Source organism: Rhagoletis zephyria, unplaced genomic scaffold (genome assembly GCF_001687245.7).
Source record: "Rhagoletis zephyria isolate East Lansing unplaced genomic scaffold, Rhagoletis_zephyria_1.1 Rzeph_scaffold_01705, whole genome shotgun sequence".
NCBI lineage: Eukaryota > Metazoa > Arthropoda > Insecta > Diptera > Tephritidae > Rhagoletis > Rhagoletis zephyria.
Genome location: NW_016158789.1, coordinates 70,457 through 87,479, shown reverse-complemented (window position 1 = coordinate 87,479; position 17,023 = coordinate 70,457). Strand labels below are relative to the sequence as shown.

The 17,023-nt window shown below is 37.7% G+C and overlaps 2 protein-coding genes across 2 annotated transcripts; both read right to left on the bottom strand.

Annotated features, from left to right (window-relative positions):
- Positions 1 to 2,383: 2,383 nt before the first annotated feature.
- Positions 2,384 to 14,112, bottom strand: LOC108364909 (uncharacterized; the record flags this gene model as incomplete). Its single annotated transcript, XM_017618792.1, has 6 exons — positions 13,918 to 14,112; positions 13,099 to 13,855; positions 12,440 to 13,027; positions 12,067 to 12,375; positions 5,100 to 5,286; positions 2,384 to 2,843 (listed from the first exon to the last, which is right to left on the bottom strand). Coding segments are annotated over exons 1-6 (2,496 nt in total), but the record flags the coding sequence as incomplete, so codon positions are not given.
- Positions 14,113 to 14,604: 492 nt separating this feature from the next.
- On the bottom strand, positions 14,605 to 15,147 carry LOC108364908 (uncharacterized). Its single transcript, XM_017618791.1, has one exon. The coding sequence runs from the start codon at positions 15,145 to 15,147 to the stop codon at positions 14,605 to 14,607; it is 543 nt and encodes a 180-aa protein (XP_017474280.1).
- Between the last annotated feature and the right edge of the window lie 1,876 nt (positions 15,148 to 17,023).

Genomic DNA, 17,023 nt, shown 5'->3' with positions numbered 1-17,023 from the left:
TCGAAAACCAGTTTCAGCAACGAAAACATGTTTTCGATGTCGGTCAGAACATGGCATTATATCGGCATCAAAGTAACCGTCTTCAAAAGCAAACAAAATCAGCTGTTTTCATTTGACATTTTATAAGTTAACATAATGGAAAGTGATAAAAATCTAGTTTTATTCGGCATTATAAAATCGTGGCAAAGAAAAAGAACGATTATTATTAATCAGCTTTTAAATACTGATGCGATTATTTGGAATTTGAGCGGAACAGCTGATCTCCAATTCGCTTTGAGTGAGAGCGGTGTTTATACACTCTTTCTAACTGTCTGGAGAAATAAACTACCGATTTGAAATGGAGTGTGAGCCAAAACACTTCGCTCTTTCAAAGCGAATTGAAATTCAGTTTATACATATGTTTTGAATCGCGGCGAAATGAATTAAAGCGACTTATGCATGCGTATAAACGTAGCATGGTGTAATGAACTGAAGGTGGCGCATTCCCGAAACCGCTACTTTGGTTTTGCCGCCTTGGACGTTTATGGCAATACGTAAACAAACTTTTTGTCCATACATAATTCTGATTGAGAAATTCTTCCTCCAACGCGAAGAAGATCATTGTTGTCCAGAAACGGTGCTAACTTATGAATTTTTGAATGACGACTTATTTCTTTTTTTAGCTTCAGTGCTTGCACCTCCTCTCTGAAGCATCCTTGAGTGTGTCGCAAAAGAATACTGCGAGCTTTGCATATTTCGTCAAAGACTAAATTAAGCGACGTTGTTTTGACAGCACGTTTGCGAGCATTATTAGTGAAGCGTAGAACGTATGCTGTTGTCCGAAGTAATCGTTGCCATGAGGATATGCGGTCTATCAACAAATCAATTACGTTGCGTTCTGCCTTCTCTGTGGTTAGCATAGTGATGGTGTTATTTTTCATCTCACCTGAAACTTCGTCATTTGTTTGAAAAGTGAAACGGCTACCTTTCTTTAACGCTTCATTGAATTCGGTATCGCTTCTAAGCCATGACGGACCTTTCCACCATAAGTCGAAATCTCGAAGCGCGGCTGCAGACATTCCACGGGATGCGCAATCCGCAGGATTTTCTTTTGAAGCTATATGATGCCAAATGCTTCGCGGAAGAACGGTTAATATTTGACTTGTTCTATTGCCTACAAAACTCTTTAGTTTAACAGGCGGTACCGAAAGCCATGACATGACGATTGTGGAATCGCTCCAAGCATACACCTTAGGATCCCGATGCGGAATAGTTTCGATAATTACTTTAACTAGGCGAGCCAGTAAGAGAGCACCACACAACTCAAGTCTGGGTAGAGAGATCATCTTTAAAGGTGCCACTCGCGTTTTCGCGGCGAGTAGTGAAACACTGCTCTGACCACCATCACCTTCAAATCGCAAATAAACTTGTAACGTAGCTTTGCCTACGCCACAATAACATATTCAACATCACCCTAGCATACGTTTTACAACTGCACATAGGTACCAATATATGAACATACATACATACATACTGGTAGGCGTGCACACAAACTAACATACCAACAAGACTAAAAGCACCCCTATGTACATACATACAGGCGTACATACGAATACGCGAAGCTGGCATGGTAAGCACATGCAGATTTCACAAACAGCAACTTGGATACTCATGCACACCAACAGATGGAAGAAGTTCACTGCGCAAAAGCCATAACACGGAATAAGCCTATTCACTTCTCAAACGGTTCATACAAAACCAGAGCTAAAGCTGCCAGCATGAACTCAACAATCATCAGTTGTCCGTAGGTATCACCAATCTGGACCGCCAGCACCGCTACCGCCCTAAGGCCGACATTTCTACCGAGGACCGCCCGCTATTCACCGTCACCCAGGGCCGCCGCAATAACCGTTGCCACCATTAGGGCCCGTACCGCTGCGCTAATCACCGGGGGCCGCTAAAATTACTGCCGCCGTCACAACCACCGCGACTGCTCTCATTGCCACGCTCTTCGCTACGACTGACACGTACCACTGCTAATATCGCTGTCACTAGTAACACTCCCGTCACCGTACAATTACCCGCCGGATAATCTCCGATACCGACTGCCGACTCTCGCTCTTTACCTTCCGCTCTCCCCTGCACGACAAGTTGCCGGCCTTCTAGATAGCCGCGTGTGTGTGTGGGTGTGTTCGACTTAATACACAAATCATTGTGTTTTATTTGGTGGGGGTTAGTGGGACCTTCGCTGGACTCTGGAGCGGCTGAGCATACCTCAGCCTTCAACAAAACCCACCTCATAAACTGCTGCTGCATACGCTTTGCTAAAAGCATCTGAGAACCCATGAATTTCGAATTTGTCGACATGATTCGACACAAACCTATGAAGTTTTATTGCATTTACTTGACTGAGATCCTGCTGGTATTGGGCCCATGTTTCTGCCAAGTTGGGAGACAAGGTTTCGTCCCATGACAAATTTTGCAACCAAAGCAATTGAAACATAATTTTGAATCGCACAACGATAGGAGCCAAAAGACCCAACAGGTCAAATAGTCTAGAAACATCCGATAGGATTTGGGTTTTGTTAATGGCCCGCTGAGCTTGTGTTCGAACACTATAAGTTAATATGTCTTCTGTAGGGTTCCAATAAAGCCCAAGAAGTTTCGTAACTTCTTCCGGAAACATCTCATGCTGCGCAGGCCATTCCTCCTCCAATTGTGTGGAATTGGATACCCATTTGCTGAGCTCCATACCCGCCATTTTCAATAATTTCACCAGCTCATCACGCAGTTCTATCAGCTCTGACTCTGAATCGGCACCTGTCAAAACGTCGTCAACGTAGAAGTCTTCTAACAATATGCGGCTTCCACGAGGAAATGTTGTATGATAGTCATGAGCTATCTGTTGCAGAACTCTAACCGATAAAAAGGGAGCACACGCTGTCCCATAAGTGACCGTACATAACTGATAGCGCTTCAATGGATGGCTGGGATCTTCTCTCCAAAGGATTCTTTGGAAGTCCCGATGATGTTTAGCAACCCAAATTTGGCGAAACATTTTTACAATGTCCGCCGTAAAAACAAATCAATGAAGACGGAATTTTAAACAAACAGCGAACAAGTTTCGATAAATGTTAGGCCCAACCTGTAATACGCTATTCAATGAAACGTCCTTGGAGTCAGCAAAGGATCCATCAAAAACTATCCTCAGTTTTTTCCCGAGCACGGGATGGTGTGAAATATAAAATATCGAAGCCTCTTCTAGGGTACCTTGGAATGGTTGCAGTTCACACATATAACCCAGCGCTTCGTACTGTCGCATAAAATCAATATACTGAAGTCTCAATGTGGGGTTTCCAAGTAAACGTTTCTCCATTGAATAGAATCGAGAAAGTGCCCCCTGTAGGGTATCCGAAAAGGTTGGCATATTTTCTTTAAATGGGAGGTTCACTGTATATTTATCACCGGGTCCGCGTCTCATTGTATTTAAAAAGTGTTCTTCAACCAACGCGCCGTCTGGATCGACACATTTGGGAAGATAAACCTCTTCAAGCTCCCAAAACCTTTGAAGTGATTTGTCAATGTTTATTGTCGTTACAAATGATGTGGTTGAAGAACTTTCTTTCTTGACAGCGATTGATGTAACGACCCATCCGAAAATTGTGGAAATAGCTATAGGGTTGCCAAAGGCGTCAAATTTTTTCTTACAATCGAAAATATTCCAAACGTATTGGGCTCCTAGGAGGATATCAATGGGCAACGATACATTGAAAGACGGATCAGCAAGTTGAATATCTTCTAACCCGCTTTCTGAACTTCTCTTGATAGTTGTTGCTGGTAGAGGTGTAGTTATGTTGCTTAGTACATGCACTGTGCTAATAAGTTATTATTTGAGATTCGAGATTTAAGAAATAATGAAATGCATCCTCGTGTAAGCATAGCCTTTGGGCACAATTTTCTGAGATATAGGACAGTTCCGAACCAGAGTCTAGCAATAAATGGCACGGAATAAGATTTCCACGGTTATTCTGAACATCGACAATTGCTGTAGGCAAAAAATTTTTTAGTGGGATTTGTGATGCGGGTTCAGGAGTATCCATATCCCGCATAGCATCAACAAACGACGATGTTGGGTGTGATACGTGGGCTACGGTCGACCAGGGTCCCTTAGCTACTGATCCGACAGCAGATGTATCACGATCTGCGGAAGCGTTGGCCTGGGGCGGCGACTATTGGGTTGTATCTGACGAGCTTACGTGTAGGGAAGTATGGTGGCGCCGATTGCATTGCTTGCAGATAAACTTGGATTTGCATATGGATGATGTATGCCCTAAGCTAAGACAATTAAAGCATAGCGATTTAATCCTTTATAAGTGAGCGTCGGTCACTGATAGCAATATTTAAATAGGATGAACATGTTGCTAATGTATGGTTGTTTGATCCACATTTAGTTTCGAACAGACGAATTAACCAGCAGTCCCTGTCACTCCGGGAGATGGCATCAAACCCACGGATTACTTCGTTTGCTCCATCAGAAATCTTTCGAAGACCTGATGCATTCTCTTCAGTAACAGCAGTTAACGACATAAATAATTCGATGAACGAAGCGACAATGTGGCGAGGTCGATCATAACGCTCATTTAACCGATTCCACGCGGTGTCATAGGAACTCTCTGTAACAGGAATATGTGTTAGAATTTGAGCAGCGTCTTCTTTGAGGAGTGATTTTAATTAATGAAATTTTTGAGTGTTAGTCAGATTAGGTTGCTCATGAATTGCGCTAATAAACAAATCTTTAAATGATGGCCAAGCCTTGTATTGTCCGCTGAAGGGAGGGATGACGATTTTGGGTAGGTTATTTTACTTAAAACCATTTTTTGATGTTGATGCCGCCGAAACTTGTTGTAAAATCTTGGTTTGTTGCTCCGTGAGTCTGGTCAGGGTATCACAGACTTCCTTGGGGATCGCTGGCATTAGCGAAGAGTATAATGCGCGAAGTCGACCACGTGCAAACATAACCTTCTCTTCGTAAATGGCAAAGTCTACATCCGGGTCTGCATAGTCCGGATCATCGCTAAACTTGTACATTGCTGTGGTGACGATTGAAAACTCGATCTAACCGTGCTCCTACATCTTCAGGCTGACAATCTACAGGTGGCTTATCAGCATATTCACTTAACCGCGAGATGGAACCTTTTATTCGTCCTCGCAGCTGTACTAATTCTGCCCAATCTCTCTGCATCTTAATCTGTATTTCCGTGAGCGCTATCCAGCTCGAAGAACCAGCTTCTGGCGATGAATTGAAGTCTTAAATGTATCGCCAGATCGAGAAAAAAGCTTAATGTGTTTGGTTGAATTCTTTATTGCGCTCGATCGAAAAGAAACGGTTCAAGTGACAGAGTATATACATATTTGCGCCTTATATATATACATATGTAAGAATGAAAAAAATAAGAAAATATGCAAAAACTGCTGATATTAGTGATAATTATTTTCAGCTTTGTCTATTCAAGCAGGGCAAAACCAGATATGTTATTTTTATATCATTCCTCAACACGGATTATTAAAAAGTTGCGATCGTTGTAAAGACGATTAAATCCCTTTTCTTCTGATATGCATATTTGTATACTTCGTATATAAAAATCTGGGAAAGAACACATTTAAGAGAAAAAATACCTTTTTTATAAAAAAAAAATATTTTAAACAAAAAAATACTAACCGATTTTTAAAACATTGTTATCGTTGTAAAGGCGATTAAACTAATTTCTTCTGAAATGCATATTTGTATACTTCGTATATAAAAATTTGAGAAAATCCACATTTAAAGGAAAAAAAACTTTTTTTTATAAAAAAAAATATTTTAAACATAAAAATTAACAACCGAATTTTAAACAATTGGTACCGTTGTAAAGGCGATTAAGCCCCTTTCTTCTGATATATTTGAGAAAAACGCTTTAAAGGGAAAAATACCTTTTTTCTTATTTAGTTTAGTATAATTCAATAATTTATTTTTGAGCTATAGGCCGTATCTTAAATAAAACATTAAATGTTTTTCTGTTTTATTTACTTTTTTTACAACGCTTTTATCAACTTGCAATGTTGTATGTCCAGACCACCATACTATATATATAGCAAAGGTATTTATGGCAGACCTAGTCCAGATATCAACCTCGTCGTAGGCATCATATCAAGGAGATACAATTAGAAGACTAGATGTCGCCCCGCCAGAAGAAGTTGAATATTGCGCCTAAATATATGCACTATTTATATACGTCACAGCGGAAATGGACGACACGCCATTTCTTTAAATGAAATAAACTGCTGCTATATGTATGTATGTACATACGTATGTTTATACTAAATGTGAGCAAACAATATTGTGCTTACATAGTCTTCTGTTCTTTTTCAGTGCAAGTTGAATTATTTTAATATCTATTGCAAAATTTTGTACAGACAAGACTAAAAAGTAGAAAATAAATAAAATTAAAAAAAAAAACTTTTTAATATACAAATACACAAAAAAAAATGTGGGGCGCATGTAATACACTTGAATTGATATGGAAAGTAACATATGTATGTATGTGGGCATATGAATAACGACCGTTTAAAATCGATCTCAAATTTGTACTTTCGCTGTAGAATGTTATGTAGTTTGACTATTGTCAATGAAATCGAATGCTTTGTACTGCATGCGCTCCACGTTTTTCGATTTCAATGTCATTAATTGTTTATAATAACTTTTGCTAAAATTTCAAAATCAAAAGTTATCAAAACAAATTCTGTGGGACTGAGAAATATTATTTTCTACTTTTTTGTCCATTTATAAAAGCGTTGTATATTAAAAAGTTTTTTTTTTATTTTATTTATTAGTTTTATTTTAGTCGATGAAGATGCCTTCAGACCAGGGACGTGAACCGGATGAAAAAATTGGTCGGTTCGGTTCAGCGGTTCGAACCGTTTTTGCACTTTTGGATTGGTTCGTCGAAGCGGTTTTTTTTTATCTTTGAACCGGGGTTTCGGTTCGGTTCAACGGTTCGAAAAACAAAAAAATAACGCGCAAGTTTAAGTGTCAAGTGCAACAACGCGCAAGGTTAAGGGCCAAGTGTCTGTCAAATGAGATGGGTTGCCTTTACGTTGCCACGGTACGTACTACCATGTTTATCAAAAAGAAAAAAGTAGGTATATTGATCTATTGAAAATTGGTTGAAACGAACCTTTAAACCTTTGTAGAAACTGGTTCGGTTTTCGGTTCGGATCAAACATTTGTGGAAAATTTCGGTTCGGTTAATGGTTTAGTTAATTAATAGAAAAAAGCGGTTTTCCGGTTTAAAACCGGTTCGGTTCAAAACCGGTTCACGTCCCTGCTTCAGACTGAAGGCGAAACATCGACCAATATAAAAATAAAAAGTGAATAAAACAGAAAAACATTTCATGTTTTATTTAACATACGGCCTATAGCTCAATATTAAATTATTAAATTTTTTCTTATAAAAAATATTTTAAACAAAACATTTACTAATTAGTAATGCAATTGAATACTTTATTTAAATAAAACAGAAAATTATCTTTAATCTATACTATGTAAACGGTCACCATATTAACCAACGTAAAATAAAGGACATTTTTTTTCAAAATGATTTGGGAATACGTACATACAACTTGTATGATAAAAGTACCTTACCCATATCGTAATTTAAATCAAATATTTACCAATTTATTATGTTATTTAATTGTACAAGTTCCCCTGCTGTAGCCAAAAATTAAGCCAAATCCTTTTCAAGGACTTCGCCATCCTTTGCTGCCAAAATCCGTTTACCATAATTCATACTGCACAACGAAGCCAACACACTGTGGTTCAAAATTGGAATTTAATGTTCATAATGCACCAACGCCTTCATTTTTCAACCAATTTTTACTAAACACCAAAAAAAATATATTTATTTTGATGAAATTTTTTTTATAACATTTACAATTTTTTTTTGTGTATTTTTTTGTTTTGTTTTGGGAGAACCACACAATTGTTTTCAACTACCTTTTGTTATGTAACATTTATTAACTGGAACATTTTCTTCAAAATTGCTACTTCTGCATTTCGCACTAAACAATTTAATATAATCAAATAAAAGTTCAGAAATCAGGCTCAACTGGTTTCTTGTAAATATTGTTAGCTTTCATAAAAAAAAATTAATCAAGTTAAGTGAAAAATTAAGGCTTCAGTGAATTATGAACACTAAATGCCAGTTTTGAACCACTGTGCAGCAGGGGGTTTATTGTTCTCTTTCAGTGGAACTGGAAACTCAGCGTGCAACACGATCCTGGGCACAACTTTCCCTGTGCTTTATAGATTGTACAAAGATTACCGATTAAATAGAAACCCTTCAGNTGTTCTCTTTCAGTGGAACTGGAAACTCAGCGTGCAACACGATCCTGGGCACAACTTTCCCTGTGCTTTATAGATTGTACAAAGATTACCGATTAAGTAGAAACCCTTAAGTGGGGTGCGAAACAAACTGGCGAAGGTTTTCATTACATTTTATAAGGGATATTTTTATTTTTCATATTCTGCGTTTAAAAATTTACCTCTGAAAAATGCAGACTTAAGAAATAAAGGACAAAAGGCGTCCTTTATTTTCAAAAAAATTATAAAGGACAGGGAGTTAAAATAAAGGATTGTCCTTTAAAATAAAGGACGGATGGTCACCGTAACTAGGTGTATATAAAATTAAAAGCCAAAAAAAAGTGAGAGCAAAACAGCCGATGTGCTGGGTCGATTTCTATGATTCAAGTTTTAAAGCTCAAACAGTCAACGACGTTACGTAGACGTAGGTTGACGCAGACACGATCTACCTTATGGGATTCGCGTGTTAACGAAAGTTCACCACCGCATGGCGTGACGTTGCCATTGCTTCTCTCTCTCTATCAACAGTAAATTTGATATGCTGCTACGTACGTCAACCTACGTTTACGCTACGTCGTTGACTAACTGCGCTTTTAAAATGACATTTCTACCACAGTAGAACACAGTGGTATTTGTAAAAGGAAATTTTAATAATAAGTATGTTTAATTAAATTATTAAATTGATCAACAATACCACGCACTGCTAGACCGCTTGTCTTTCACGCGTTTGTGTTTAGAGAGCATCAACAAACCACATACATATTTCTCTCTATTCACTTATCCTTTTATACTCAGCTAGCACAGCGTAAAAATAAAAAAATAATGTAAACAAAATATTTTTTAAAAACAAGCTTTTATTTAACCTGTACAATCAAAGGAATAAAATGAAGTAGTGCAACAAAATATTTTTTAGCAAGAAAATTTTGTCAAAACTGCACTAAAATGAATAAAATAAAATAAGTTAAGGTCTCGTTAAAGTTACTAAAAGCCATTTAGTGAAAGGAGTTATTCAAACTCTAATGAAAATTACTAACAATTTGTACTAATTTACTTCGTTTTTAAAAAACCTTGTCGCGCGAATAGCTAACCGGCATTTAAATATGTATACATACATACCTAACCAACTATGCATGTACGCTGAATTCGCCGACAAGCTTTTTTAAAAACGAAGTAAATTAGTACAAATTGTTAGTAATTTTCATTAGAGTTTGAATAACTCCTTTCACTAAATGGCTTTTAGTAACTTTAACGAGACCTTAACTTATTTTATTTTATTCATTTTAGTGCAGTTTTGACAAAATTTTCTTGCTAAAGCTTTTGTTTTGTTACACTACTTTTGTCTTTTGTTACACTACTTCATTTTATTCCTTTGTAAAAAAATAAGGTCGCATTTTTCATGCCGCCACCCCCTAGGATTGTTCTATACCGACAGAAAATATACCCCTATTTTTTATTTTGAAATAAAAAAAAATTAGGGAGTGCTCAAAGCGCTCAAAGTTTTCAATGTATTTTATATGGGGAAAAAACAACTTTTCGTAGAAATAGTGTAGAATTCTTGCAAATCAATATTTTTCGATCGGGAAACTTTGCTTATCTTCAGGAGATTCCCAGTAATAATACCCAATTGTTCCTTTAACCATTTTTTCATGGTAACTATATTTTACAGGTCCTAGAAAATGCAATGGGGGGACCAATAAAAAATCTTTAATCATAAAAAAATGGTTAAATAAACAATTGGATATTAATGTCTGAAGTCTCCTGAAGAGAACCACAGTTTTACGATTGAAAAATATTGAATTTCAAGGGTTTTATACCATTTTTACGAAAATTTGTTTTTTTCCTATATAAAATACATGGAAAACTTTGAGCGCTGTGAGCACTCCCTAAATATTTTTTGATTTCAAAATAAAAAATAGGGGCATATTTATTTTCGGTTCAGAACAATCCTAGGGGGTGGCGGCATTAAAATTCCGACTTTATTATTTTGGACCACTCTAACCATCATATCCCCATCCTTAGCTCGATTTTTAAAAATGGGGCGTGAAATTAAAAGGCTTGGTCGCAGATGAGAAATGAGGGTTTACTTTTTGAAAGAAGTTGCCACCTTTAAAAAATTAAATTCAAATTATTTCAAAAACTAAATCATAAAAGATATGTTTCTTAACTTAACTGTGAGAGTGTTGCCCTCTGTTTGAAAACCAAATTAAATTTTAAACAGGGAAATTACATAGTTAATTTAAAAATGTCCCCCACAGGGGTCCAGACGAAAGGGGTTTAAAAAGGTAGTAATTTGAAAATGTTTTGAAAAGGGTTGCCACCTGCTTTAAAAGCCGAATTTAGTTAAAAATATGTTATATGTAGTATTAAAATATGGGTGTTAAACGAAAGAGTGCTAAGAAATCTTCCGTTTAAACATTAAAATTTTGTTTCAANTATAGTATTAAAATATGGGTGTTAAACGAAAGAGTGCTAAGAAATCTTCAGTTTAAACATTAAAATTTTGTTTGATGGTCTGAAGAGAGTTGCCATCTGTTGAAAATTTTAAATTTGAAACATTTGCAATACTTATTAAGGTTTTTGAATAGTGTTTCCATCTGTTTAAAAAGTTAAATTCAATTTTGGCGTCTTAACGCCATGCGGGTTCACTAGTTCAATTATATTATTGGGCAAAGAATTGTTAAGGAAGTAACACTCTTTCAGCTAAGACAGTAAATACGGCGGAATTAGAGCGAGAAGCTGCCAACCGATAACACCTTGTATTATTGCATCATGGTATATAAGGAACTTCAGTAAAATCCAACATGGGTATCATATTTTACTCCAATAAAATTTTTGAATAGGCTTGCTTCCTATAAAAAAAGTAAATTTAAATATACATATAATTTCAGTGTAAGCTTTGACCCAGTCAAATTTATCAACAGGGTTGCCAACTTTCTTCAAATTATAGTTATTTAAATACATATGCAAGTTAACTCAAATATTACAACATGGGTTTTAAACGAAAGGTATTTGAGAATGCTTTGGTACAGACAATGCCAGTTCGGGATCCGAACTAGTTCGGGCGGATTTAGAAAGCAGTTCAGAACTACTTTAGCCTAGTTCCGGATCAGTTCGTGGCGTGGATTATTTCGAACTAGTCCGAGACTAGTCCAGGTTCGGCATACATATTTAGAAACTCTATTCAATTTTAGCTTGTTTACATATGTGCATATAAATCAAAATAAACAAACGAACATTTTGTTGCTTATGTACTTTAGTTTACATTTTATTGATAATATTATTTACATATATGTATGTACATACGTATTTTATTTTAAACTAGCTGTACCCTGCGCGCGTTGCTACGCCACCAACTAAAATAAATATGAAGGAAAGACATTACACAAATATTCAATTCATTTTGAGTCCTTTTATTGATTTTGTTGCAGCGTTTCGTTTCAATTCGATATTTATTGAAGTGCTGTGGGATACACAATATTTCTGGTTTTTCCATCTGGTGCGTAAAGGAATAAATCGGAGGGTTTTACGACGCGTGAGCAGGCCACATAGTGCTGCCCATGTGAGCAGCATGGATTCTCCAAATTTAACCCACACACTTGCAACGATTGTCCTTCTGCTTTTTGTTTGTTTGAATTCGAATAGCATATCTGTCGGGGTCATTGGGATGCGTGGCAACAGTACGTCTTCACCTTTGAATTTTCCAGTCAAAATTGTTGCTTCGATAACATTGTTCATCATTTTCTTGACTGAGAGTCTGGTTCCGTTGCAAAGTCGTGGTGGACTTATGTTTCGAAAAAGAATGATGGGCACGCCAATTTTCAATGTTAGAACGTGCGGTGGCATGCCTGGCAAATCAAGCGAATTCAAGAATTCAGTTGGATAGTTGACAACTTCGTCTTGATTCAACAAAGTATCGATGGACTTATATGTTGTCGTTTCGCCGGGTATTCCATTCTGAACAGTGAAGTTGATGGTATTGACATCGATGTTTTTGGCCGCTAATATAGCACGCGTACTGAGCCAATGATGATTTTTGTAGTTCTGTGCAATCTTTGGGAATACCCTTTTGCACCAATTCGGCTATGCTTTCTGTGATCCTACAGAAGTTTGCTGGCAAGGTGATACATTGTGTAGAATCATCAATTTGCATTCGCCCATTTCCAATATCCATTAATTCTTTTGCAAAATTACTAGCCGATGTATCCCGTTGTAGTTGTACACGCAAGGTGGTTTTCAGAGTCAATTTCTGTATAAGACGCCATAAAACTGATGATTTGAGACATGCATTAAGTTCATCAGCGAGTGTTGAACGTGGTAAAGCCGGCAGTGTTTGTCGAAAATCACCAGACATTAAAATGAGTGCACCACCGAAGATCCGGGTGTTTCCCCTCAAATCTCGCAGTGTACGATCAATCGCTTCCAATGCTTTCTTGTGAGACATTGTACATTCGTCCCATATGATAATTTGACACGCTTGGAGTACTTTGCCCATTCCATAGTTTTTACTGATGTTGCATGTTGGTGCCTCAGTGTTTTGCAAATTTAACGGAAGTTTCAATGCTGAATGCGCTGTTCGACCACCATCCAAAAGAGTTGCCGCAATTCCAGATGATGCAATGGCCAGTGCAATATTATTTTGAGATCGTATGGCTGCCAAAATGAGTGAAAAAGAAAAGTCTTGCCTGTACCACCAGGCGCATCTATGAAAAACAGTCCAGCACTTTGTTCTGTGATAGCACGCATAATTCTGTCATACGCAATGCGTTGTTCTGGAACCAACTGCGGAAGATTTGTCTGAACAAATGTTTCCAGTTCGTCAGAATCAAAGTGTGTTTCTCGTTCCAAATCACGATCGAAAATGTCGTTCGCTGGTCGGTTCGGAGCAGGCATTCCCAGTAGCATCAGTGCTTTGTTAGCGATTGCCAAACATATGTCTTCAATCAAAATCAATGCCTCATTATACACGTTTGGTATGAATTGAATGTCCAGATTTTGATTCGCAGCGTGCAAACGATGTAGAATATCTTCACTCATGTAGGCCTTGTATTTTTCCCAAAGTTCTTTTGGATTAGATGTGAAGCAGGTTGTCAATATTACGGCAAATAACGTGCGCATTTGCTGTGGTCGCGCAGTATTCGATGCATCTGCGAGCGCAGTGTCCCAATGTGCATCATTCTCAAGAAGATTTAGCTCCCGGCAAGCTTGGCGATAAGTGGCGCACAGCTGACCGTTGACTGCTCTTAAATCTTGGAAGAATGTCGGTCCAGGTACATTGATTAACAGCAATCGCAGATTGAAGCACTCTGTATTGTTCGGGTGAACAGTGTACAGACGACCAAATGCGTCAGAGGAATACAGATTGGGATGTCCTTCAACTGCTTTACCTTGCTTGCGACGTTGAAACTTTTTAGCCCATGCATTCCATGTGTAGAATTTCGGTACCTCAGAATAAAGTAGAGTCTTTACAAAAATATCATCCTGGCACAGTGAGTAAAATGCAGTAAAGTTGTTGCCGGTGAAACCAATGCTCTTGTACGTACATTACCTGCTGTGAAGTACACGCGCTGTCCATTCTCGAGATGCACCGCCAAGTGTACTACAGTTGGATGTCGTTCATGGATTGCAAATGATAAGATGCGCCATACTGCTTCATTGCTGCTAATGTAGCATCCAAGTTGGTATTGGTTGATTTCATCGAGCTGTGCGGCCACATTCCCTACTCCGAAGACTGCCATGTCGCATCCTTTGTTGACATATTTGCAAATGTATTTGATCGACTTCACTGAATTGCAATACTCAACATTAGTGTGTGCTTTGAAGATCTTTGAGAGCAACGGTGAATATGGCACAACTCAACGATTATCGACTTCAACATCAACGTTTCGTACTTTCAGAACGATGGATTTGCCGCCATCCTCAACTGATCGTCGACGATACAGTGGGTGTCCGTCATTGCCAGTGATGGTATCAGAAACCAAGTTTCTTGGGTATCGTTTCGTGCATGTCCCATCAGACATGCATGGAGAATTTTTATTGAATGCGCCACATGGACCATGGATCATATTTTTGGTAACGACGTCGAATAAGTCTAGATCAATGTCCTTATCTGGTATTTCTGCTGAGATGATTTGGTCAATTTGATCTTGCGTAATTTTGTTGATTAACCAAACCAAAATATGTGCATGTGGCAATCCACTTTTCTGCCATTAAATGGAATACATCCAGCTTCATGTCTCTCCAAAAACGTGATGCGTTTTAATAAAATCCATCAAAGCTTTCAATTTTTGTTTAAATACGCGTGCGGTAATATCATGGCGGTCCGAAGATGATTGTCCAGCTAACTGAAGTTCTTTAATTTCATCCCATGTTGGATTGCATGTGAATGTGATGAACAAATCTGGACGGCCATATGCGCGAACGTATGTCATCGCATCTTGTGCGTATTCATGCATGTGCCGTGGACTCCCCGTGAATGTAGACGGTAATATGACCATTCTTCCCAATTCGTTTGGATTCACGTTACCATCATTAACGATTGCGTCTCGTAAATGGATGTACTCTTCAGAACGCAACTCGGTTTGATTCAATCGAATATATAGGAGTCGTTCGGTTTCAATCTTCGCGTACATGTCGACGATGTATTGATGGAACAATTGTCGACATTTCAGAATGTGATTCTCAGTGTCTTGACGAATCATCAATCGATACGAATAATAATTCATGTCACTGACTTTCTTATTCGTTTCCTCGTCTGTTTGTGTATTTTTCATTTTGATGTTGAAATGATATCCATCTTCTCCTCGCCAAAACAGAATCGGATACTGCCATCCGTCGTATGAGCGATGAGTTTCGGATACTCGCTGAACGTCGCCATTTCTACAATGAAGAATTATGTCGCACGATTTGAATTCTTCGCTAACTATCACGATCGCCACTTCATTGATTGTTGGTGCATTGAACTGTCTTTCGTGTTGGGCAACGGGTCTTTTTTCTGCTCGAATTACAACTGCGTAGTCATCGGCTGGCATTAATTGAATGGAGGTTTTAAACAACTCAACTAATTCATTGTGTTGATCGAAAAAGGCTTGTAACGCAGCCACGATTTCTCGTCTAGTGCCCTCATTGTAATGGCATCGTTGTTCAATTTGTTTATCACTGTTGGCCATGAAATAAATTTGAAGAAACTTGTGATCTGCGTCCGGCAATGGTACTCTGGACTCTGAATGTTGGCATGTAATTTTCGCGCACGATGTTCGTTGCACCGAACGATGTCATTTGAAAACATGAATTGTATTTGCGGATGTTTTCCAAGAAATGCTTTGACTCACGTGTAACACCTGATAGCAACGTTGATAGTGGTTCGGGTGGTAGAGGTAATTCTGGCAGTTTAACTTTTCAACTGGCGCAGCACATTCCTGGCGTTTCGTTCTTAAATTTGAGGGCGCTACAATACATGCAAATTTTATCCATTTTTCCAATGTTGACACTTGGATGAAGACTGTAATTATTATTACTGTCATAATGGAATGCCCCAAGATTTAAATCAGCGTGCAGTGTTCGTCTTGATCGAGCGGTGCTTATTCGAACATTTGCAGCCTTCTTTCCCGTTGTTCAGTTGTCTCAGACGAACGGTCCTGAGTAGTACGTATTCGATCAATTTCGTTTCTCGTCTTTTTCTGACGCTCGTAATGCTCTTTTATTCCGTGCTTGAGGTGTAGATCGGCCAATTACTTGTCGCTTTGGAGGCATAATTGTACGGGAACGACGTGAAAAATGCGTTTGAATTTATAAGATGTCAATCAGCCAAACTTTATTGCACAAATAAATTGCCACAATATTGAACAAATTTGAATTGTATTTTAACCACAACACGATATTGCTCTGAAAACCTTTATAGTAATTTTAACAGTAATTATATTTTGCTGTACTTATCACTGCAGAGTGCACATGCTTACTGCGGAACTGTTTAAATTTTTAATATTTTTAAAATAGGCCCAAAATACTTTGCATATTCCGATCTCAATAAATAAACCCTAACTAACATACCTACCTACGAAATATTTAAATGCCTTAACCAGGCCCGTAGCCAGGAATTTGTTTCGGGGGGGGGGAGCTCGCAGAATCTATCAACAACTCGCACAACTCGTTTGTTTATGTTCCCACATCTCGCACAACTCACTTCAGTAACTTCTTCAGTATTGTTTCTTGCAAGGCTTTCAATACGCTACCTGGTTCTATACGAGTCATTAGAAATTTGCGTACATTTTTATTAAAGGTTAAATCATTTTTATTAGAACAATCACACGACGACATCAAAATTTTGCTGAACCCTACAACTTAGTAAACTTGAACTAAATATGTAATCTCATGAGCATGTACACCGCTTTTTCATAAACCAACTTAATTAAATTTAAATTTATCTTACAATGTATAGTTTATTCTGAATTTCACCCCACACACTTTTGTTAATGTGCATTAAATTCCTCTTGAGACGGCATTCGATACTAAAATATTAATACTTTTTACAGAATGCCTTACTTTTTCTTTCTTTTAATATTTTATTATAATTTATGTTAAGTTAATATTGTAATTTACATACATATGTTTATTTTGAAAGAAAAATGAATAAATCAATCAATCAATCAA